The 24,789-nt window shown below is 41.4% G+C and overlaps 1 protein-coding gene across 1 annotated transcript in view; it reads right to left on the minus strand.

Moving 5' to 3' along the window:
- Positions 1-24,789, minus strand: part of CCDC152 (coiled-coil domain containing 152) — a 99,069-nt gene that overhangs the window by 19,361 nt on the left and 54,919 nt on the right. The window contains exons 6-7 of the mRNA XM_089687790.1: positions 18,194-18,321; positions 11,122-11,208 (exon numbers count right to left, since the gene is read on the minus strand). Coding sequence (XP_089543916.1) covers positions 11,122-11,208; positions 18,194-18,321 — 215 coding nt within the window. The remainder of the gene's footprint in view (positions 1-11,121; positions 11,209-18,193; positions 18,322-24,789) is intronic.

A 24,789-nucleotide genomic window follows, 5' to 3' on the forward strand; every position in this document is an offset into this window, starting at 1 on the left:
AAAGTACTAACAACAGCTTATAAAGCCATCTACAACTCTGCCCCAGCTACATCAGTAAGCTAGTCTCAAAATATCAACCAAACCGCTCTCTTTGGTCCTCCCAAGACCTACTGCTCTCTGGCTCCCTTGTCAGCTCATCCCATGGTAGCCTCCAGGACTTCTCCTGAGCTTCTCCCATCCTGTGGAACTCTCTACCCCAATCTGTCCAACTATCTCCTAATCTATCCATCCTTAGGTGATCCCTGAAAACCCTTCCCTTTAACGAAGCCTATCCTGCTTCTAACTAATATACTTTGCTCATCAGCTCACCCCCCCACAGTTATTACCTTTTGTATCACTTGACCCTGCCTCTAAGATTGTAAGCTCTAATGAGCAGGACCTTCTGAATCCTCTTGTACCAAATTGTATTATAACTGTAATGTCTGCCTTCATTTTGTAAAGCGCTGCGCTATATACAGTTGCAAGAAAAAGTATGTGAACCCCTTGGGATTACGTGGAGTTTTGCATGAATTGGGCATAAAATGTGCTCTGAACGTCATCTAAGTCACAACAATAGAAGAACACAGTCTGCTGAACATAAAACTACACAAACATTAGATGTTGCCATTAGAGATGAGCGAATCGAACTAGGCGAACCGGAATTCGAGTCGAATTTCAGGAAATATTCGATTCGTGTCGAAACCGAAATTTTGCCTACTTCGGGTGCGCGAATCGAACATTTCCCGATCAGCCGGCAAAAGTGTCCCTGCAGTGAGCTCCGCTATTTCTGACAGTTCTCTGACAGAAGGAACACATGTTTAGCGGTTGAAACATTGTATCTATTAGTTTACATTTAGGATACAGATGTTTCAACCACTGTACATGTGAAGAAGTTGTGAGAGAACTGTCAGAAATAGAGGAACTCTGCACATACACTTTTTGCCGGCTTGGAATTATTCTTCTTTTCATCCTACTTCTTCTTCTTCTTCATCCTCAGAAGAAGAGGATGAGGATGAGGATGAAGAAGAAGAAGAAGAAGAAGAAGAAGAAGAAGAAGAAGTAGGATGAAAAGAAGAATAATTCCAAGCCGGCAAAAAGTGTATGTGCAGAGTTCCTCTATTTCTGACAGTTCTCTCACAGCTTCTTCACATGTACAGCGGTTGAAACATCTGTATCCTAAATGGAAACTAATAGATACAATTTGTATCTATTAGTTTCCATTTAGGATACAGATATTTCAACCGCTGTACATGTGAAGAAGCTGTGAGAGAACTGTCAGAAATAGAGGAACTCTGCACATACACTTTTTGCCGGCTTGGAATTATTCTTCTTTTCATTCTTCTTCTTCTTCCTCATCCTCATCCTCTTCTTCTGAGGATGAGGATGATGAAGAAGAAGAAGAAGAAGTAGGATGAAAAGAAGAATAATTCCAAGCCGGCAAAAAGTGTATGTGCAGAGTTCCTCTATTCTGCAGATACACTTAGAGGAGCTCTGCAGATACACTTAGAGGAGCTCTGCACATACACTTTTTGCCGGCTTGGAATTAATCTTATTTTCATCCTACTTCTTCTTCTTCTTCTTCTTCTTCTTCATCCTCATCCTCAGAAGAAGAAGAGGATGAGGATGAGGATGAAGAAGAAGAAGAAGTAGGATGAAAATAAGAATAATTCCAAACCGGAAAAAAGTGTATGTGCAGAGCTCCTCTAAGTGTATCTGCAGAGCTCCTCTAAGTGTATCTGCAGAATAGAGGAACTCTGCACATACACTTTTTGCCGGAAACCGCTGTATGGAGTGAATGTCCCAGAACTGTCAGAAATAGACTATTTATGACAGTTCTGGGACATTCACTGCATACAGCTGTTTTAACCGCTGTATGGAGGGAATGTCATGGAACTGTCAGAAATAGACTATTAATGACAGTTCTGGGACTGTCCTTCAATGCAGCGGTTGAAACATTGTATGTATTTGTTTCCATAAATGGATCCATTTATGGAAACAAATACATACAATGTTTCAACCGCTGTATGGAAGGACAGTCCCACAACTGTCATTAATAGTCTATTTCTGACAGTTCCATGACATTCCCTCCATACAGCGGTTAAAACAGCTGTATGGAGTGAATGTCCCAGATCTATCAGAAATAGACTATTTATGACAGTTCTGGGACATTCACTGCATACAGCTGTTTTAACCGCTGTATGGAGGGAATGTCATGGAACTGTCAGAAATAGACTATTAATGACAGTTCTGGGACTGTCCTTCAATGCAGCGGTTGAAACATTGTATGTATTTGTTTCCATAAATGGATCCATTTATGGAAACAAATACATACAATGTTTCAACCGCTGCATGGAAGGACAGTCCCAGAACTGTCATTAATAGTCTATTTCTGACAGTTCCATGACATTCCCTCCATACAGCGGTTAAAACAGCTGTATGGAGTGAATGTCCCAGATCTATCAGAAATAGACTATTTATGACAGTTCTGGGACATTCACTGCATACAGCTGTTTTAACCGCTGTATGGAGGGAATGTCATGGAACTGTCAGAAATAGACTATTAATGACAGTTCTGGGACTGTCCTTCCATGCAGCGGTTGAAACATTGTATGTATTTGTTTCCATAAATGGATCCATTTATGGAAACAAATACATACAATGTTTCAACCGCTGTATGGAAGGACAGTCCCACAACTGTCATTAATAGTCTATTTCTGACAGTTCCATGACATTCCCTCCATACAGCGGTTAAAACAGCTGTATGGAGTGAATGTCCCAGATCTATCAGAAATAGACTATTTATGACAGTTCTGGGACATTCACTGCATACAGCTGTTTTAACCGCTGTATGGAGGGAATGTCATGGAACTGTCAGAAATAGACTATTAATGACAGTTCTGGGACTGTCCTTCAATGCAGCGGTTGAAACATTGTATGTATTTGTTTCCATAAATGGATCCATTTATGGAAACAAATACATACAATGTTTCAACCGCTGCATGGAAGGACAGTCCCAGAACTGTCATTAATAGTCTATTTCTGACAGTTCCATGACATTCCCTCCATACAGCGGTTAAAACAGCTGTATGGAGTGAATGTCCCAGATCTATCAGAAATAGACTATTTATGACAGTTCTGGGACATTCACTGCATACAGCTGTTTTAACCGCTGTATGGAGGGAATGTCATGGAACTGTCAGAAATAGACTATTAATGACAGTTCTGGGACTGTCCTTCAATGCAGCGGTTGAAACATTGTATGTATTTGTTTCCATAAATGGATCCATTTATGGAAACAAATACATACAATGTTTCAACCGCTGCATGGAAGGACAGTCCCAGAACTGTCATTAATAGTCTATTTCTGACAGTTCCATGACATTCCCTCCATACAGCGGTTAAAACAGCTGTATGGAGTGAATGTCCCAGATCTATCAGAAATAGACTATTTATGACAGTTCTGGGACATTCACTGCATACAGCTGTTTTAACCGCTGTATGGAGGGAATGTCATGGAACTGTCAGAAATAGACTATTAATGACAGTTCTGGGACTGTCCTTCAATGCAGCGGTTGAAACATTGTATGTATTTGTTTCCATAAATGGATCCATTTATGGAAACAAATACATACAATGTTTCAACCGCTGCATGGAAGGACAGTCCCAGAACTGTCATTAATAGTCTATTTCTGACAGTTCCATGACATTCCCTCCATACAGCGGTTAAAACAGCTGTATGGAGTGAATGTCCCAGATCTATCAGAAATAGACTATTTATGACAGTTCTGGGACATTCACTGCATACAGCTGTTTTAACCGCTGTATGGAGGGAATGTCATGGAACTGTCAGAAATAGACTATTAATGACAGTTCTGGGACTGTCCTTCAATGCAGCGGTTGAAACATTGTATGTATTTGTTTCCATAAATGGATCCATTTATGGAAACAAATACATACAATGTTTCAACCGCTGCATGGAAGGACAGTCCCAGAACTGTCATTAATAGTCTATTTCTGACAGTTCTATGACATTCCCTCCATACAGCGGTTGAAACCGCTGTATGGAGTGAATGTCCCAGAACTGTCAGAAATAGACAGAAACTGTCACAGAACTGTCCTTCTTCTCATCCTTCTCCTTCTTCTCATCCTTCTTCTCATCCTTCTTCTCATCCTTCTCCTTCTTCTCATCCTTCTCCTTCTTCTCATCCTTCTCCTTCTGCTCATCCTTCTTCTCATCCTTCTCCTTCTTCTCATCCTTCTCCTTCTCCTTCTTCTCATCCTTCTCCTTCTCCTTCTTCTCATCCTTCTCCTTCTCATCCTTCTCCTTCTCCTTCTCATCCTTCTCCTTCTTCTCATCCTTCTCCTTCTTCTCATCCTTCTCCTTCTCCTTCTTCTCATCCTTCTCCTTCTCCTTCTCATCCTTCTCCTTCTTCTCATCCTTCTCCTTCTCCTCATCCTTTTTCTTCTCATCCTTCTCCTTCTCCTTCTTCTCATCCTTCTCCTTCTTCTCATCCTTCTCCTTCTTCTCATCCTTCTCCTTCTTCTCATCCTTCTCCTTCTTCTCCTTCTTCTCATCATTCTCCTTCTTCTCATCCTTCTCCTTCTTCTCATCCTTCTCATCCTTCTTCTCATCCTTCTTCTTCTCATCCTTCTCCTTCTTCTCATCCTTCTCCTTCTCCTTCTTCTCATCCTTCTCCTTCTTCTCATCCTTCTCCTTCTTCTCATCCTTCTCCTTCTCATCCTTCTCCTTCTCCTTCTTCTCTTCCTTCTCCTTCTTCTCATCCTTCTCCTTCTTCTCATCCTTCTTCTTCTCATCCTTCTCCTCCTTCTTCTCATCCTTCTTCTCATCCTTCTTCTTCTCATCCTTCTCCTTCTTCTCATCCTTCTCCTTCTCCTTCTTCTCATCCTTCTCCTTCTTCTCATCCTTCTCCTTCTTCTCATCCTTCTCCTTCTTCTCATCCTTCTCCTTCTTCTCATCCTTCTCCTTCTCCTTCTTCTCTTCCTTCTCCTTCTTATCATCCTTCTCCTTCTTCTCATCATTCTCCTTCTTCTCATCCTTCTCCTTCTTCTCATCCTTCTTCTTCTCATCCTTTTCCTTCTTCTCATCCTTCTTCTTCTCATCCTTCTTCTTCTCATCCTTCTCCTTCTCATCCTTCTCTTTCTTCTCATCCTTCTCCTTCTTCTCATCCTTCTCCTTCTTCTCATCCTTCTCCTTCTCCTTCTTCTCATCCTTCTCCTTATTCTCAGCCTTCTTCTTCTCATCCTTCTCCTTCTCATCCTTCTCCTTCTCATCCTTCTCCTTCTTCTCATCCTTCTCCTTCTTCTCATCCTTCTCCTTCTCCTTCTTCTCATCCTTCTCCTTCTCCTTCTTCTCATCCTTCTCCTTCTCCTTCTTCTCATCCTTCTCCTTCTTCTCATCCTTCTCCTTCTTCTCATCCTTCTCCTTCTTCTCATCCTTCTCCTTCTCCTTCTTCTCATCCTTCTCCTTCTCCTCATCCTTTTTCTTCTCATCCTTCTCCTTCTCCTTCTTCTCATCCTTCTCCTTCTTCTCATCCTTCTCCTTCTTCTCATCCTTCTCCTTCTTCTCCTTCTTCTCATCATTCTCCTTCTTCTCATCCTTCTCCTTCTTCTCATCCTTCTCATCCTTCTTCTCATCCTTCTTCTTCTCATCCTTCTCCTTCTTCTCATCCTTCTCCTTCTCCTTCTTCTCATCCTTCTCCTTCTTCTCATCCTTCTCCTTCTCATCCTTCTCCTTCTCCTTCTTCTCTTCCTTCTCCTTCTTCTCATCCTTCTCCTTCTTCTCATCCTTCTTCTTCTCATCCTTCTCCTCCTTCTTCTCATCCTTCTTCTCATCCTTCTTCTTCTCATCCTTCTCCTTCTTTTCATCCTTCTCCTTCTCCTTCTTCTCATCCTTCTCCTTCTTCTCATCCTTCTCCTTCTTCTCATCCTTCTCCTTCTTCTCATCCTTCTCCTTCTCCTTCTTCTCTTCCTTCTCCTTCTTATCATCCTTCTCCTTCTTCTCATCATTCTCCTTCTTCTCATCCTTCTCCTTCTTCTCATCCTTCTTCTTCTCATCCTTTTCCTTCTTCTCATCCTTCTTCTTCTCATCCTTCTTCTTCTCATCCTTCTCCTTCTCATCCTTCTCTTTCTTCTCATCCTTCTCCTTCTCCTTCTTCTCATCCTTCTCCTTCTTCTCATCCTTCTCCTTCTCCTTCTTCTCATCCTTCTCCTTATTCTCAGCCTTCTTCTTCTCATCCTTCTCCTTCTCATCCTTCTCCTTCTCATCCTTCTCCTTCTTCTCATCCTTCTCCTCCTTCTCATCCTTCTCCTTCTCCTTCTTCTCATCCTTCTCCTTCTCCTTCTTCTCATCCTTCTCCTTCTCCTTCTTCTCATCCTTCTCCTTCTTCTCATCCTTCTCCTTCTCCTTCTTCTCATCCTTCTCCTTCTCCTTCTTCTCATCCTTCTCCTTCTCCTTCTCCTTCCTCATCTCCAAGGGCATTTAAATTAAAGGTACAGTGTTCTGCACTAATTTAAAGGCTCTCTGAAGCCTAGAAACCCTTTAAATAAGTCATCTTCGTAGCGGAGAAATTCGCATCGAATCGAATTTCACACTGGAATTCGCCGAATCAGCCGAATCGAATTTTTCATTTCTTCGCTCATCTCTAGTTGCCATGTTTTAATTGCACATAACATGTAAAAATTCACAGTGCAGGGAGGAAAAAGTATGTGAGGCCCTAGCTTAATGACTTCTCCCAGAGCTAATTGGAGCCAGGAGTGAGCCAACCTTGACTCAAATCAGTGTGATAATATTGGATGTGTTGCTGAAGGCTGTCCTGCCCTTAAAAAACACACACCTGTTTTGGGTTTACTGGTTTCAAGAAGCACTGTCTGATGTGAACCATGCCTCACAGAAAAGAGCTCTTAGAAGACCTACGATCAAGAATTATTGACTTGCATGAAGCTGGAAAGGGTTACAGAAGTATCTCCAAAAGCCTTGATGTTCATGTGTCCATGGTAAGACAGACTGTCTACAAATGGAGAAAGTTTAGCACTGTTGCTACTCTCCCTAGGCGTGGTCGTCCTGTAAAAATGACTGCAAGAGCACAGCGCAGAATGCTGCATGAGGTAATGAAGAATCCCAGTGTGTCAGCTAAAGACCTACAGAAATCTCTGGCACATGCTAACATTTTTGTTGACACATCTACAATAAGGAAAACATTAAACAAGAATGGAGTACATGGGAGGACACCACGGAGGAAGCCATTGCTGTCCAAAAAGAATATTGCAGCACGTTTGAAGTTTGCAAAATAGCACCTGGATGTTCCACAGCACTACTGGCAAAATATACTGTGGACAGATGAAACCAAGATTGAGTTGTTTGGGAAGAACACACAACACTATGTGTGGAGAAAAAAAGGCCCAGCAAACCAACATCAAAACCTTATCCCCACTGTAAAACATGGCGGAGGGAGCATCATGGTTTTGGGCTGCTTTGCTGCCTCAGGGCCTGGACGGATTGTTGTCATTGATGGGAAAATGAATTCCAGAGTTTATCAAGACATTTTGCAGGAAAACGTACGACCATCTGTCCGCCAACTGAAGCTCCGCAGAGGATGGGTGATGCTACAGGACAATGACCCAAAGCATACAAGTATTTCAACAAAACAATGGCTGCAACAGCACAGAATACACCTTCTGGAGTGGCCCAGTCAGAGTCCTGACCTCAACCCGATTGAAATGCTGTGGCATGACCTTAAGAGAGCGATTCACACCATACATCCCAAGAATATTGCTACACTGAAACAGTTTTGTAAAGAGGAGTGGTCCAAAATTACTCCAGATCGTTGTGCAGGTCTGATCTGCAACTACAGGAAACATTTGGTTGAGGTTATTGCTGCCAAAGGAGGGTCAACCAGTTATTAAGTCCAAAGGTTCACATACTTTTTCCTCCCTGCACTGTGAATGTTTACTTGTTATGTGCAATTAAACCATGGCAACATCTAATGTTTGTGTACAATTATGTTCAGCAGACTGTGTTCTTCTATTGTTGTGACTTAGATGACGTTCAGAGCACATTTTATGCCCAATTCATGCAAAACTCCACCTAATCCCAAGGGGTTCACATACTTTTTCTTGCAACTGTAAATCCTATATAATAATGATAATAATAAAAGTATCCACTGTGCTAAAAAATGTTGCCAGTAGTAAGTGCATTGCGGAGCTTTGACAGCCTTTTCAATATGTATAGGCTCCTAATACAATACCTGCTCAAATACTGCACATTTCCCACGTGTTTGATACAACAGCACACTGGTGTCAATGGCCCTTAAGTGGTGGGGAGTAATATGAGTGTGGTGTTAAAAGTGAATATGGTTAAAACGGTGTAATTTAACACGTTTAGGTTGCCCATAATAGGCCAGGTAAAAGAGGGACAGTTTTGGAAAAAAACATTTCTTTTTTATCACTTAAAGTGTTACTAAACCCAGGACCTTGCTTTCACTATATCTGGTCTCCCACAGCACACAACATGGAAGTGCAATTATTTTAGTAGCTATAAACTGCTAAATACCTTTTCCCATCAGAAGTTAGAGCAGTCTTGTGACTTCTATCAGTGTCCAGCCCAGCACTAGCTAAAGCTTGTAGGAGGAGTTTTCTTTCTGTTCTAGGAGGATGGAAATCCCCTGACTTCTGTCTGGACAGTGCTGATTGGCCCTGTGCTGATCACATGCACTCTCCCAAGTGAAAAAGAAAAACCTCTCTAGCAATACATGCCAAACTGAGCATGTGCATGCCTACGTTTCAGTCTGGAGATAACTGGTGGTCGCTTGAAAAAGGGGAGGAACAGAGAAGGAAGTATCCAACAGCCTTTTTACTCAATGTGGAGTATTAACCCCTTAGGTTCCACAGTGAGTATAACAAGCATGCTTTACTGCATATACAGGCTGATTTTACTGTTATGGGTTTGGTAACACTTGAAGGTTGAATTAGCTTTACATCTTTTCCAGGGATCTACAAATTAAAAAAATTACCACCCAACAAAATAAAAAAAATCTCTTAAGCAAAAGTAAAATATTATAATGACCTTCCCGGGCATTATATAACCCTCGGGAATTATTAGGACCCCCATTCTTCTGGTCATTAAATCTCAGAATGGCCTCAGTGTCACAGCAAGCCCTCGTTCAGTGTCTCCTCACACTGGCAAATCACAACTCTTTTTTAAGAAACTCGATAATAAGGAAAATGCAACACGGAGTCCCAACCCCTCCTGATTCGCGACTCGCACATGAGCAGTGGGCACCCGTCTGTGAAGCCGCAAGCTGTCACAGCCTGGTGCCCACAGTTGTGATGTCGGCGCAGGGGAGAGAAAAGGCAGAGAAGGGACAACGCGGGTGAGCACATCACTGGACCCCGGGACAGGTGAGTGTGTGTTTATTAAAAGTCAGCAGCTACAGTTTTTGTAGCGAAGAACCAGCAAACACAAATGCTCCTGCGCTTGGGGATGGACTCGATGCAGGCTACAACCACATTAAGAATGTCCTGGAACATGCACACCTTGCTGCCCTCAAATGGACCGGGGAAATCCAAATATACTGAATGAGGAAAGACAAAACAGAGGGCGCACAGGCCTGGTGCATTACCATAAAAAATGTTTAATAAAAAATAAAGTATGTTTTGTACTCACAAACGACAATATAGTCAAGGCACATCATAAGGACAGCTGGGTCAACACCGCGCTGAGTAACAGTCCGCAATAGGGAGTGTAGACATCCAAAAGGCTGACGCGTTTCGAGGACTTGCCTCTTCCTCAGAGCCCAGTTTTTGTAGCTGCTGACTTTTAATAAACCGACTGAAACTCCGCTTTAAAGTGATTGTAAAGTCAATTTGTTAAAAAATTTAACTTAAAAAGTGGTTTTACCTACCTGCTCTGTGCAATGGTATTGTAGGGGGGAAGGAGAGTTACAGCCGAGCACAGTGCTGGATCAATAGAAGACTCAGGTAAGTGTGTGTGGGGGGAGGGCAGCAGTTAGTGGAAGGTTTTCTACCTTAAAGTGATACTAAACCCCGGACCCTGCATTCACTATATCCGGTCTCCCACAGTACACAGAACATGGAAATGCAATTATTTTAGTAACTAAACTGTTAAATACCTTTTCTCATCAGTGGTTAGAGCAGTCTTGTGACTTCAGCAGAGCACTGGTTAAAGCTTATAGGAGGAGTTTTCTTTTTGCTCTAGGAGGATGTGAAAGTCCTGACCTCTGTCTGCACAGTGCTGATTGGCCCTGTGCTATTCACATGCGCTCTCCCAAGAAAAAAAAAACCTCTCTAGCAATACACACCAAATTGAGCATGTGCATGTGACCACGGATTCAGTCTGCATCAGGTGGTCATTTCAACAAGAGGAGGGGCAGAGACAAAAGGATCAAACAGCCTTTTTAAACAATGCAGAGGATTAACCTCTTAGGTTCCACAGTGAGTATAACAAGCATGCTTTACTGCATATATAGACTGATTTTACTTTTGTGGGTTTGGCAACACTTCAATGCATTAAAGTGGTTGTAAACCTTTACATATACCCAGGGAAGTGACTGGCCTCAGGTGATACACGGAGATGAAACAAATACTCCTACATAAGTTGTACCTAGTTATCAGCAGTCTTCTCTTTTTCACAGCTAAAGTACAGAATTTATACAACTAGTCTGAAATTTCAGAAAGCAGGGAGCGGGGTGCTGAAGTTATACTTTGCAGAGCTCAGTGAGGAGAGCTGACTGGAGAGAAGGGACACGTTCCCCCTTCAAACAGCACATAGGAAAAGAGCTGAAGCTGTCAATCACAGGCTGTGTGCGGGATATCCGTCCCCTGTCACCTTTTTATCTCTTAGTGACAGGAAAAGTGAGTCATACACATAGCAGAGAAAGGAGGTAGCAGAGAGAAATGACAATTAGTGCTCTGGATTGAGACAAGTACACACTATAGAGGGATATGCTTTGTTCATATTTGATGTCAGAGGTTTACAACCACTTTAATGTAAAAAACCTTTTGCCTTTAGAACCACTTTAAATGTAAGCATACAACAGTTATGATTAAATCTATCACGTAACCCATTCAGGTTTTCACTACATAAGAAAGTTAGGACATTTTTACCATTCTGTAGATGTTCTGTGATAAAGTGCTTGTATCTTGGTAACCTTTGTTGCTTCTGTTTTGTATTCTTGCCAGCTTCGCACTGAACTGGAAAAAAAGAGTACAGTCTATAAAGCTGTGTGTGTGTAAAATTACCATAAAAGAGAATAGAATAAAAAAGTTCCATTAATTTATTACACAGATTACACCAGCCATTCTCAAGGGTTCCGTAAAACCCTAGGGCTCCTCCAGAGGTTGCTAGGGGTTCCTTGAGCTGTGGCTGATTGACTTCCCATTTAATGGTCCCTGAAAATTTCTGGGGCCAAAGCCCCTTGGTAAAGCCATAAGCATGACACCAATGATTGTTTTAGCTGTCTGTAAGGCTGACATTCTGACCACCACTGTAAGGCTTGCAATATGTCTAAAGACCACCAATGTAAGGGACATTTTCATTGACCCCCAATAAATGTGTTATAACCCCAAGTAAATTGGTTTTAGTAAGGGTTCCCCAAGACCTGAAAAATATTTTAGGAGTTTCTCTGTGGTAAAAGGGTTGAGAAAGGCTGTATTAGACTGTGATGGTTCTCATTTACAAGGACCTGTGTACACAAGTTTTTAAGATTAGAAATGGTTAGTGTACACTGCCTTGGTTTATCTGCATTTGACTTGAGTTGGATTCATCCTTTGATTGCAAGTCTGAAGATTTCAGCTTTCTTTGATTGTGAAGTATGGATGATCATTCCCAGGATTCATTTAACCTACTTTACTTCGTATTTTCTTGGATGCAACCAGTCCTATTGAGATCCATTCCTGCTATTTCAATAGTTCTTCAGTTTGGGATTTGCCTCTAAAATATTATACAGTAACATTCACTATATTGCCGAAAGTAATGGGCCAGCCCTCCAAATCATTGGATTCAGGTGTTCCAATCACCTCCATGGTCACACGTGTATAAAATCAAGCACCTAGGTATGTAGACTGCTTCTACAAACATTTGTGAAAGAATGGGTCGCTCTCAGGAGCTCAGTGAATTCAAGCGTGGTACCGTGATAGGTTGCCACCTCTGCAATAAGTCCATCCGTGACATTTCCTTGCTACTAAATATTCCACAGTCAACTGTTAGTGGTATTATAACAAAGTGGAAGTAACTGGGAACAACAGCAACTCAGCCACCAAGTGGTAGGCCAAGTAAAATGACAGAGCGGGGTCAGAGCATGCTGAAGCGCACAGTGAGCAGAAATAGCCAACTGTCTGCAGAGTCAATATCTAAAGATCTCCAAACTTCATGTGGCCTTTAGATTAGCACAACAACACTGTGTAGAGTGTTTCATGGAATGGGTTTTCATGGCCGAGCAGCTGCATCCAAGCCTTACATCACTAAGTGCAAATCAAATGCAGAGGTGTATAGAACTAAATTCTAGAACAGGATGACGTGTTCTCTGGAGTGATGAATCACACTTCTCTGTGTGGCAATCCGATGGACGTGTCTGGGTTTGGAGGTTGCCTGAACAATGGTACTTGCCTGACTGAATTGTGCCAAGTGTAAAGTTTGGTGGAGGGGGGATTATGGTGTAGGGTTGTTTTTCAGGGGTTGGGCTTGGCCCCCTAGTTCCAGTGAAGGGAAGTCTTAAGGCATCAGCATACCAAGACATTTTGGACAATTTCATGCTCCCAAATTTGTGGGAACAGTTTGTAGATGGCCCCTTCCTGTTCCAACATGGCTGAGCACCAGTGCACAAAGCAAGGTCCATGAAGACATGGATGAGCAAGTTTGGGGTGGAGGAACCTGACTGACCTCAACTCGATAGAACACCTTTGGGATGTATTAGAGCGGAGACTGCAAGCCAGGCCTTCTCATCTGACATCAGTGCCTGAGCTCAAATGCTCTTCTGGAAGAATGGTCAAACATTCCCATAGACACCCTCCTAAACCTTGTGGACGGCCTTCCCAGAAGAGTTGAAGCTGTTATAGCTGCAAAGGGTGGGGAAACTCAATATTATTGCTAACTAAACCCCTGTTATAAACGCATACTGTTAGACAGGTTAATTCGGTTGTTGGCAAGCTGGCTGGCAAGTTGTCCAAGAACATTGTTCTCTCCCCCTTTTTTTCACTATGTGATGCCTGTTTATGTGTCCTTGCTTCATAAGCCAGTTATAGACTTGGGCGGGTGGCCACTTTTATGCATGTTTGAGTTTTTGGTACGTGGGTGCACTAGGGCCCTGGTTGCCATTGTGCTACATGCTGGGGTCCAGTGCACTCCTTTGCCTTTAAGAGGGGTGGCTCCCTCAGGTCCACCTGCCCTTGATCTATCCATTAAATGCATGTGCCTCTACTATGGGGACTCATAAATTTTAGAGTTAGGACCACAGATGATCAGGGTGCCGTGTCGTGGCTCTGTGGCTTACGTATGTATTTGCAAATGTGTGCTAACTAAACCCCTGTTATAAACGCATACTGTTAGACAGGTTAATTCGGTTGTTGGCAAGCTGGCTGGCAAGTTGTCCAAGAACATTGTTCTCTCCCCCTTTTTTTCACTATGTGATGCCTGTTTATGTGTCCTTGCTTCATAAGCCAGTTATAGACTTGGGCGGGTGGCCACTTTTATGCATGTTTGAGTTTTTGGTACGTGGGTGCACTAGGGCCCTGGTTGCCATTGTGCTACATGCTGGGGTCCAGTGCACTCCTTTGCCTTTAAGAGGGGTGGCTCCCTCAGGTCCACCTGCCCTTGATCTATCCATTAAATGCATGTGCCTCTACTATGGGGACTCATAAATTTTAGAGTTAGGACCACAGATGATCAGGGTGCCGTGTCGTGGCTCTGTGGCTTACGTATGTATTTGCAAATGTGTGCTAACTAAACCCCTGTTATAAACGCATACTGTTAGACAGGTTAATTCGGTTGTTGGCAAGCTGGCTGGCAAGTTGTCCAAGAACATTGTTCTCTCCCCCTTTTTTTCAACTCAATATTGAACCCTACGGACTAACACTGGGATGCCATTAAAGTTCATGTGCGTGGAAAGGCAGGCATCCCAATGCTTTTGACAATATAATGTATATTGAATTTGCCTGAACCCTTGCATTTGAGCAACATATGAATGAAAACAAATGATGTGGTGATTGTGATGTCATTTGCCCACCAGTCTGCCTCCACACAGGGAAAACCTTGTATTCACTTAGAAAATACAAATAGGCAGTTGCAGAATGGCAGAGATACAGGGTTGAGGGACTCCCTGAGTTCAGTGCACATGTAACCAAGCTGGCCTATTGTAAATTAAAAAAAATAGATAATTCCTGTGGTTCAGCTTTCTAGTGTTTGTTTAAAATAAAAGAGATTTATATAATTTGTTGACTTAAAGCAGTTGTAAGTCATTTATTTTTTAATTAAACCTACGACATAAAAAAGATGTTATACTTACTTGCTCTGTGCAATGGCATTGCACAAAGTATTCCTGAACCCCCTCTTCTGGAGTCCCCCTCCGGTGCTGTCCTCTCCTCCTCTCCTGTGTGTGCCCCCATAGCAAGCTGTATGCTGAGGGGACACAAATGCGGGCATGCTCCCAAGCCAGACTGTGTGCATCCATAAACACACAGCATGGCTTGGCCACACCCCTGCTTCCTTCTTAGGATTTGATTGACAACAGCAGGAGCCTATGGATCCTGTTGCTGCTTTTGTCTCCTGTGAAGAAGGGAGAGAAGAGGACTCAGGTAAGTGGTTGGGAATCATAACAAGTGGTAAAACTTTTTTACCTTAATGCAGGGAATACATTAAGATAAAAAAAAGTTTTAACTTTAGAACCAGTTTAAGCATTTAATTCCTGTATTTTGTCTTGGCAGGTTTGGAATAATTGGTTTGTATTAGGCAAACTGGCTCATTTTCATTTCACTATATTTGTTTGAACATTAATGGCTTGTCTCCATCTACAGACTGTAGCACATCACTATGGCGGAGCTTCATCAACCTGGCCAAGAGAAGACACTGGATTGGAACTGTGCTTTTGTAAGACAGGAGACTGTAAGAGGAAATTATAATGGTTTAGGGTCATTTTTATCTTCATTAAAGTGCACCTATATCCAAACATATAAAGCTGAACTCCAGGCAAGACAATTATTGATGAAATACTAGTGTCATGTCAAAATACTCTCTTGAATCTGTTGTCCTCTAGGTATATTTCCATATCTGTGCTGTGATGAATTATAAAATATTTTCTACACTTTACCTCTGTGCAGGAGCTTCCTGTCATAAAGCCCAGTCATTACTGCTCTCTCTCCTTGTGCAGGGTGACTGGTCTTGTATCCGCCCACAGTTTTCTTTAGGCAGTCCGTAGTGGGTGTTCTGCTCTCTGCATAGGCTATGTGCAGCATGGTAATGATGTCGCTACAACTTTTACAAGGTAATACCTGGGTTTGAAAATACATTTTGTGTAGACAACATAGATTTATATTTTTTGTGGTCATTTAAAGGATGTTTTTAAACCAAAGTTTGTTTCCTGGAATTCAACTTTAAAGCATCTCTAAAGCCAAAAACAGAAATTTAATACATTGCACTTTACCAAACCTTAGATTTGATGGCCACATTAGTTTTCTTTTTTAGGCTAGCTTTCGTTTTCTTTTTTTTTCACTTTTGGATAAAAGAAAAAAATCTGACTTTTGTAAGCACTCCCGTGGGTTATCTTTACCCCCTAAGGCCCCTTTCACATGACCAGTTTGTTGCGGCCTCCAGATCCCTACAGCAAGAATCTGAAAATTCTTGCAGCAGCAATGACCGATTATGCAATCCGCATCAGCCGCTCTGCTCATTTAAACTAATAGCAGGCTGACAGTGGCTGCTGCTGACTGTATGTAACCGCACAGAGTTATTAGCTGCAGTTCTGGGACAGATCTCAGAGTCTGGATACGTCTGATTGCATAATCCAGTCATTCCTACAGCAAGAATCCGCAGATTATTGCCGCAGGAATCCAGAGCCTGCAACAAATTGGCAGTGTGAAAGGAGCCTAACTGCCACTTTTGCTGTACAGCTTTTTTGTTAAAGTTGAAAAATAACATACTTACTGGCCAAAGCAATAGGTAAAAATAAAGAAAAAGCCTTAAAAATAAAACTAATGCAGCCATCATATTAAGGATTGGTAAACTGCGCTGGTATGCTTAAAGGCCAAATCCATCTTTTATACCATGCTATATGTTACACCAGTATTTAGGGTGTAAAATATAACTTTGTGCCAAGTGCATGCATGCTAAAATACCAAACACATCGTTCTGTTTGTTCCACCCAAGACCTCCTGCTCTCTAGTTCCCTTGTCACCTCCTCCTATATTCACCTCCAGGACTCTTCCCGAGCCTCTCCTATCCTATGGAATTTCCTACCCCAATCTGTCCGAATGTCTCCTACTGTGTCTACATTTAGACAATCCCTGAAAACTCTTCTCTTCAGACAAGCCTTTCCTGCCCCCACCTAATATCTGTACTTTATTATCAGCTAATCCCCCACAATTATGTATCAACTGACCCTCCCTTTTAGATTGTAAACTCTAAAGAGCAGGGCCCTCTGTTTCCTACTGTATTGAATTGTATTGTAATTGTACTGTCTGCCCTCACGTTGTAAAGCGCTGAGCAAACTGTTGGTGCTATATAAATCCTGTATAATAATAAGAATAAACAGTTTGAAAATGTAACACTTGCAGGTATTTATTACCTCTGAGATTACAATACACCCCCTGACAATGCTTTCAACTCTCCAGAAGGTTGGTGCCATCTTTGTTCAGACATCATCCAAAGTCACCATCTACTTTCTGGACTGAGATGCTGGCTTGGATCAGAGAGAGCTGCAGTACTGCGTACAGTATGCGCTTTCACTTTTTATGAATGAGTGATCTTCAATGCTGGGGCAGTGCCATGATACACACAGCCCAACATCGCTGATCGTTCATTCATAAATTACTGTTTTTTGAAATGAGTGATCACTGAAAAGCATTATAGTTTTGTTTTAAAGCATGTCTAAACCCAAGAACAAAAATATAATATATTGCAACTGCAGTTTGTTTGTTGGCTGTTTTTGGCTTATTTTTACCTAGTGACTCTGCCAGGAACACAATTCCTGTTTTAGGGTGGAAACACTCTCTCACTGTATTATCTATGAAGGCACAATATTGTCACCCTAGACCTGGACTACAGGAAACCTCCCACTCTCTGCTTCTCCATAACACAGGTGGAAATGTTCTGTAGTTCACAGAGATAGCCGAGTGTACATTCTCTTCCTCTTTTGACTATTATCAACTCAGATCATTTCTGGCAGCATTGCAGGCAGTTTCTTGCATTTATCAAACAGATATAAAGTGAAAACAAGAAAAATATATACTGTAATTAACAGATTAAGGCTAGGTTCATACTAATACGGTGCGGTACATCACATGTGATTCCCACGGGAACCGCACTGCATTCCTGTGCAAATTACATGAGATTTGTGTGCGGTGCGATTGGAGCCATACATTTTGTACGGCTCAAATCGAACCTCACCCGCACCAAAAAGGTGCAGGGCCCTTATTTGGGTCCGCACTAGAATAGGATCGCATGCGTATTCATAACTATGCTATCCGATTCTGCACATTGCACTGCATTTTGTGGACCGATTTTGGGGTGTTGTTAACATACACAGCCGCATCGGTTCGCATAAATGGGGTGCGATTCTGATGCAGTGCGGAATTTGCACAGAAAACGCTGCGAATTCCGCACCGCATCAGTGTGAACCCAGCCCAAAAGTGATCAAATAAGAGATGCTTGTTGTTAGAATTTACATACACCATGAGATATAATATTAATCTCATGAATAGTAATATTTACTCTTTTCCAATGAAATATAAATACAAACAAATCAAATAATTATGTTTTCACTAGCTGAACGTGTATCTTTAGAACTGGCATGATTTTGTAAAAAATTAATACATAAATAAATAAAATAACATATATAGCTTTAAGTTTTAAGTTGCTGTGACAAAATAAAATATTGAAATTCCCTAGCTTTATGTAATATATATTTAATCAAATAAAATTTGACTTCTATTTTGTGCAATTGCAATTAATATACTGACTAATTATTACCTCTATTTGCTGTTTGATCAGCTCACTTTGCTTTTCTTTCTCTTGAGTTTGCAGTTGTCGTGTTAGCTCAGATATTTCCATCTCCTTCTTAGAAAGCAGCTTACTTTTTTCCTCTTCTTTAAGCAACACTGTTTATGTATAAAATGTAGAAATGACATAATGAGCAAAAACTGACTTTATTTCAATGTACAGCTAAATTAAAAAAAAAAACGCCTTTTTTTAATAACTGCTTGGGAAAAATGGTATCACTGGGGAGAACTAACAGTATTTGAAATGACATAAATGGCACACACTTGATAAGTATGTTTGCAGAGCCATGCTACGAGCACTGGGACATTACAATTTAAGACCACATTGTGGACACTAGGGACAGGTGATACCAGCTGGCCAAAACACAGCCCAATCAAAGTTTACAAACAACTGTCTAGTGTAAGAACCAATTAACCACTTGCCCTCCAGAGGATTTACCCCCTTCCTGACCAGGCCTCTTTTTGCTACTCGGCGCTGCACTAATTCAACTGATAATTGCGTGATCATGCAATGCTGCACCCAAACGAAATTTATGTCCTTTTTTCACACAAATAGAGCTTTCTTCTGGTGGTATTTGATCACGTGTGCTCTTTTTATTTTTCACACTATAAACAAAAAAAGGCCGAACATTTTGAAGAAAAATCATATTTTTTACTTTTGGCTATATAAAATATATAGTAAACTTAAAGTTAGTTATAAATTTAGGCCAAAATGTATTCTGCTACATGTTTTTGGTAAAAATAAATCCCAAAGGGTGTATATTGATTGCATTGTGTGAAAGTTATAGCGTCTACAAACTATGGTATAGATACTGCAATTTACGCCATTTTTTGCTATACAGCGCTGTGCTAGTTTATTGGGCAATTGTGCGATCATGCAATACGGTACATTTCACACAAATAGAGCTTTCTTTTGGTGGTATTTGATCACCTGTGCACTTTTTATTTTTGGCATTATAAACAAAAAAAGTTTTGAAGAAAAAGTTTCTTTTTTTTAAAAAAAACAATATTTTCTCATTTTGGTCATAAAAAATATCCAAAAAACCTAAAATTTAGGCTAAAATGTATTCTGCTACATGTTTTTGGTTAAAAAAAATCCCAGTAAGTGTATATTGATTGCTTTGTGTGAAAGTTATAGCGTCTACAAACTATGGTATAGATAATGGAATTTACACAGCTTTTACTTTCTGACTGCCCATCACATTTCTTGAGGTGCTAAAATACCAGGATAGTACAAACACCCTCAAATGACCCCTTTTTGGAAAGTAGACACCCTAAGCTATCTGCTGAGGGCCATATTGAGTCCATGGAAGATTTATTTTTTTTCCACAAGTTTTTGGAAAATGATAAAAACATTTTTTTTTTTACACAAAGTTGTCATTTAAATTATTTATTTCTCGCACAAGCCATGGGTATATGTGGAATTATACCCCAAAATACATTCTGCTACTTCTACCGAGTATGGGGATACCCCATGTCTGAGACTTTTTGGGAGCCTAGCCACATACAGGAGCCTGAAATCCAATGACCACTTTGAAAGCCTGAAGGTGCGTAACTTCCTCATTTCACTTCCTCACTACCTATCACAGTTTCGAAGGCCCTGACATGCCAGGATAGCCTCAAACCCCCTCCAAATGACCCCTTTCTGGAAAGTAGACACCCCAAGGAATTTAAAAATAGGCATGATGAGTATTTTACAGATTTCAATTTTTTTACAAGGTTTTGAAATATAAAAAAATAAAAAATATGATTTTGTTTTTTTTCTTCATATTCCAAAAACTTGCGGCAACAAATGAGATCTGCAAAATACTTACCGTGCTTCTTATCAAATTCCTTGGGGTGTCTACTTTCCAAACAGGGGTAATTTGGGGGGATTTGGTGCTATCCTGGCATTTCAGGGCCTCTGAAACTGTGATAGGTTGTCTGGAAGTGTAATGAGGAAATGAGGACCTTTAAAAGCTTGAAGGTGCTTATTGGATTTTGGGGTCCTGTACTTGGCTAGCTTGCCAAAACCTCTCTCACATCTGGTACCCCCATACTCGGGAGAAGTAGCAAAATGTATTTTGGGGAGTAATTCCACATATAACCATGGCATGTGTGAGCAGTAAATCATTTAAGTGACAATTTTGTGTAAAAAAAAAAAAATTTTTTGTCATTTTCCAAAAACTTGTTTTAAAAAAATAAATTATTCTATTGATTCAACATGCCTCTCAGCAAATAGTTTGTGGTGTCTACTTTCCAAAAAGGGGTCGTTTTGGGGGGTGGGGGCATTTTATGCCCAGCATTAGAAGTTTATGCCACACATCACTCACTCTTCTAACCATCTAAAGATCAAGTCTTTTCTGACACTTTTTGTTCACATGAAAAAAATCTGTATTTTTTGCTAGGAAACTAATTTAAACCCCCAAACATTATGTATTTTTTAAAGCAGACACCCTAGTGAATAAAATGGTGGGAACTACAATTAATTATGTCACATAGTACTCGATTTTTCAAAAGCAAATTTAAAAAAAAAATACACTTTTTTTTACTTTTAATGCATAAAAACACAATATATTGGCCAATTATTTGGTAAACTATAAAAGATGATGGCATGCCGAGTAAGTAGATACCAAACATGACGTGCTTTAAATCTGCGCATGCCCCATGCAATGGCGACAAACTGCATACATTTTTAATATCCATAGGCAACTTTAAAAGCCTTTAAAACCTACCATTTTAGATTTACAGAGGAGGTCTAGTGTTAGAATTACTGCCCTTGATCTGACGTTCATGGCGATACTTCACATGCATGGTGCAACCGCTGTTTACATACCGACACAGGGTCAATGCTTTTGCACACAGGTGTGAGCGCATGGGAGGGGCAAGTTTTATTATTTTTTTATTTTTTAAGTTATTTAGATTTTTTTTATTATTTTTGCACTGTGCCTTTCTTTTTTTTTTGATCACTTTTAATGCTATCACAGAGAATGCAAATATCCCCTATAACTTCAATGGGCATTGTCATATATTCTTTTTTGAGAAATCTGGGGTCTATCAGACTCTAGAGATCTCCTCTGCCCTTAAATTATCTAATCTCACCAAGATCGGTATGATCAGATGCTTTCCCAATTTACAAATGGCGCTGTTTATATCCTGCAAAACTGAAGTGATGAAATGCTCGTAGCTTCCGAATTCTTAGACTATAGAGATGATTGGCACCATTCTGGTCTCCAATCAGCTCTATGGTCAGCTGGCAGAAACACCGGCTGCATTCTCAGGTTCCCCCGATGGCACGGGACTGCCCGTGGAAGGCAGCAGGGGAGGGGGGGCATCATCTCCTGCTGCTTGTAAAAGCAATCCTGCAGCTAAATAGCCACTAGGATTGCTTTTACATGAAAGCCGATCGCCGGCTCATATATATGTGATTTTGTGCACCTGTGCCGCCCTGTAGCAGTATTTCTGCTATAGGGCGGTCAGGAAGCGGTTACAGAAGCGGTTTGTGCTACATCACTGCGTTACTTTGACAATTGCGCGGTCATGCAACACTGCAACCAAATTACATTTACGTCCTTTTTTTCCCACGAATTGAGCTTTCTTTCGGTGGTATTTGATCGCCTGTACATTTTTAATTTTTTGTGCTATAAAAACAAAAGTCTGACAATTTTGAGAAAAAAAACAATATTTTGGACTTTTTGCTATAAAGCATGTCCAGTAAAAAAATTTAAAAATCAAATTTCATCATAAATTTTGCCCAAAACGTATTCTGCTACATGTCTTTACTAAAAAAAAAAAATCCCAATATGTGTAAATTAATTGGTTTACGTGAAAGTTATAGCATCTACAAATGGCGGGAAAGATACTGGGATTTTTTTTTTATACTAATAATGGCGGCGATCAGCGACTTATGGCGGTGATCAGCGACTTATGGCGGTGATCTGCGACTTATGGTGGGACTGCAGGACTGCGGTGGACATTCTGACACTGCGGGGGAACTGACTTGGGTCACTGACATTCCCAGTATCACAATACAGTGATCAGTGCAAAAAAAAACACTGACACTGTACTAATGGCACTGGGGAGGAAGGGGTTAAAATTTTTAGGCAATCAAAGAGTTAAATGTGTGGGGGGAGTGTTTCACTAGGGGGCTCTCAGGAACTGTGTGTTGGGAACTGACAGGGAGCAGAGCTGCAGTGTAAATACTGCAGCCATCCTCTTTGTCAGTTATTGCTGGGACCCGACGGGTAATCACCGGCCGGGACCCAGTGATTGACACCCACAGCAGCGATCAGCGGCGCGGGTAGGGTGGGCGTGCGATATATGTGATTTTGTGCAGTGGTACCACCCTGCCATAGTATATGTACTGTGGCTGGTCAGCAACCGGTTAACACAATTCAATTAAACTGTGTACCTACTGTACATATAGACCCCACATTACTCAGGTGTTTCATCAAATCTTCCCAATTAAACCACAGAATATAGAAAAGAGCAAAACCTGCTACAAATATGAATCTGTATCTGTGCTGGAAATAATAATGTATAGTATGTTAGGATAAACTACAAATGTAAAATGTTATTGATCAAGAAACAGATTTACAGTCATGGACAAAAATATTGGCACCCCTGCATTTCTATCAGATAATGCACCACTTCTCTCAGTAAATTGTTGCAATTACAACAGCTTATATGTATTTCTTTTGTTTGTATTGGTATGACACAAAAAAGTGGAGAAACAAAAAGCCAAATCTGACACATTCCACAAAAAACACCAAATATGGACTGGACAAAAATATTGGCACCATCAATTTAAAATTTGGTAGCACACCCCTTGGAAAAAATAACTGAAATCAAACTGCTTCCGGTAACCATAAATTAGTTTCTTACACCTCTCTACTGTAATTTTGGTGCACTCTTCTTTCGCCAATTGCTCCAGGTCTCTCAGATTGGAAGGATTCCATTTCCCTGCTGTTCTCCCCACAGGTGCACTATGGGATTGCGATCTGGACTCATTGCTGGCCACTTCAGTACTCTCCAGCATTTTGTCTGAAACCATTTCTGGGTACTTTTTGACGTGTGTGTTCAGTCCAAACTTTCTGACACTGGATCCTACAATGCACCCCAGAATTCTATGGTAGTCTTCAGATTCCATAATGCCATGCACACGATTAAGACATCCAGTGCCTGAAGCAGCAAAACAACCCCAAAACATCAGTGAACCTCCACCATGTTTGACTGTAGGGACTGTATTCTTTTCTTTAACCACCTCCCGCCCGCCATATAGTAAAATGACAGGCGCAAGGTGGTTCTCTCGTTCTGGGACGTGGCGATCGGCGGTGCGCTGTGTCCCTCGGACACAGCGGATCACCGATCAACGGAAAGACCCGAAGATGTCGGCTCGGTCATGTGATCAGCTGTGTCCAATCACAGCTGATCACATGTAAATAGGGAAATGCCGGTTATCGGCATTTCTCTCCTCACGAGCTGTCACGCTGACAGCTCAAGAGGAGAGGAGAGCCGGTAATCGACATCCCTCAGAGGGGACATGTACACTGATCATCAGGGCACTGATGATCAGTGTGCCCTGATGATTTTTGTTGCCCCAGCAGTGCCACCTATCAGTGTCCATCAGTGCCAGCTGTTAGTGCTCATCCATGCTACTTGCCAGTGTGCAGTGCCACATCACTGCCACATATGAGTGCCTACCAGTGCACATCAATGCCACATATCAGTGCCCATCTGAGCTGCCTTTCAGTGTCACCCATCAGTGCCAGTCAGTGCCACCTATCAATGCCAATCAGTGCCAGTCAGTGCCGCCTATCAGTGCCCGTCAGTGCTGCCTATCAGTGCCGCCTAACAGTGCCAGTCAGTGCCACCTAACAGTGCCAGTCAGTGCCGCCTATCAGTGTCAGCGCCACCTATCAGTGCCACCTATCAGTGCCATACATGAGTGCTGCCTTTCAGTGCCCATCAGTGATGCTTGTCAATGGCCATCATTGCCACCTATCAGTGTCCATCAGTGCAGCCTATCAGTGCCCATCACTGCAGCCTCATTAGCGCACATCAGTGAAGGAGAAAAATCACTTATTTACAAAATCTTATAACAAAAACTAAGAAAAAGCTTTTTTTTTTTAATTTTCAGTGGTTTTTGGTTTGTTTAAGAAAAAATAAAAACCAGAGGTGATTAAATACCACCAAAATAAAGCTCTATCTGTCTCAAAAAAATTATACAAATCTCAGATGGGTACAGTGTTGCATGACCGCGCAATTGTCATTCAAAGTGTGACAGCGCTGACAGTGTGAAAGCTGAAAATTGGCCTGGGCAGGAAGGGGGTATAAGTGCCCAGTAGGCAAGTGGTTAAAGGCCTCATTGCGTTTTCCAAAAACAGTAGAATGATGGGCTTTACCAAAAAGCTGTAATTTTGTCTTGTCTGTCCACAGCACATTCTCACAAAATAATTTTGGCTTGCTCAGGTAAATTTTGGCAAACTCCAGTCTGGCTTTTTATGTTTCTGTGTCAGCAGTGGTGTCCTCCTGGGTCTCCTACCATAGCGTCCCTTTTCATTGAGATGACGACATATAGTGCGAGCT

This window comes from Staurois parvus, unplaced genomic scaffold, assembly GCF_062004578.1.
Source record: "Staurois parvus isolate SC_StPar_1 unplaced genomic scaffold, SC_StPar_1.0 ptg000438l, whole genome shotgun sequence".
Classification (NCBI taxonomy): Eukaryota; Metazoa; Chordata; class Amphibia; order Anura; family Ranidae; genus Staurois; species Staurois parvus.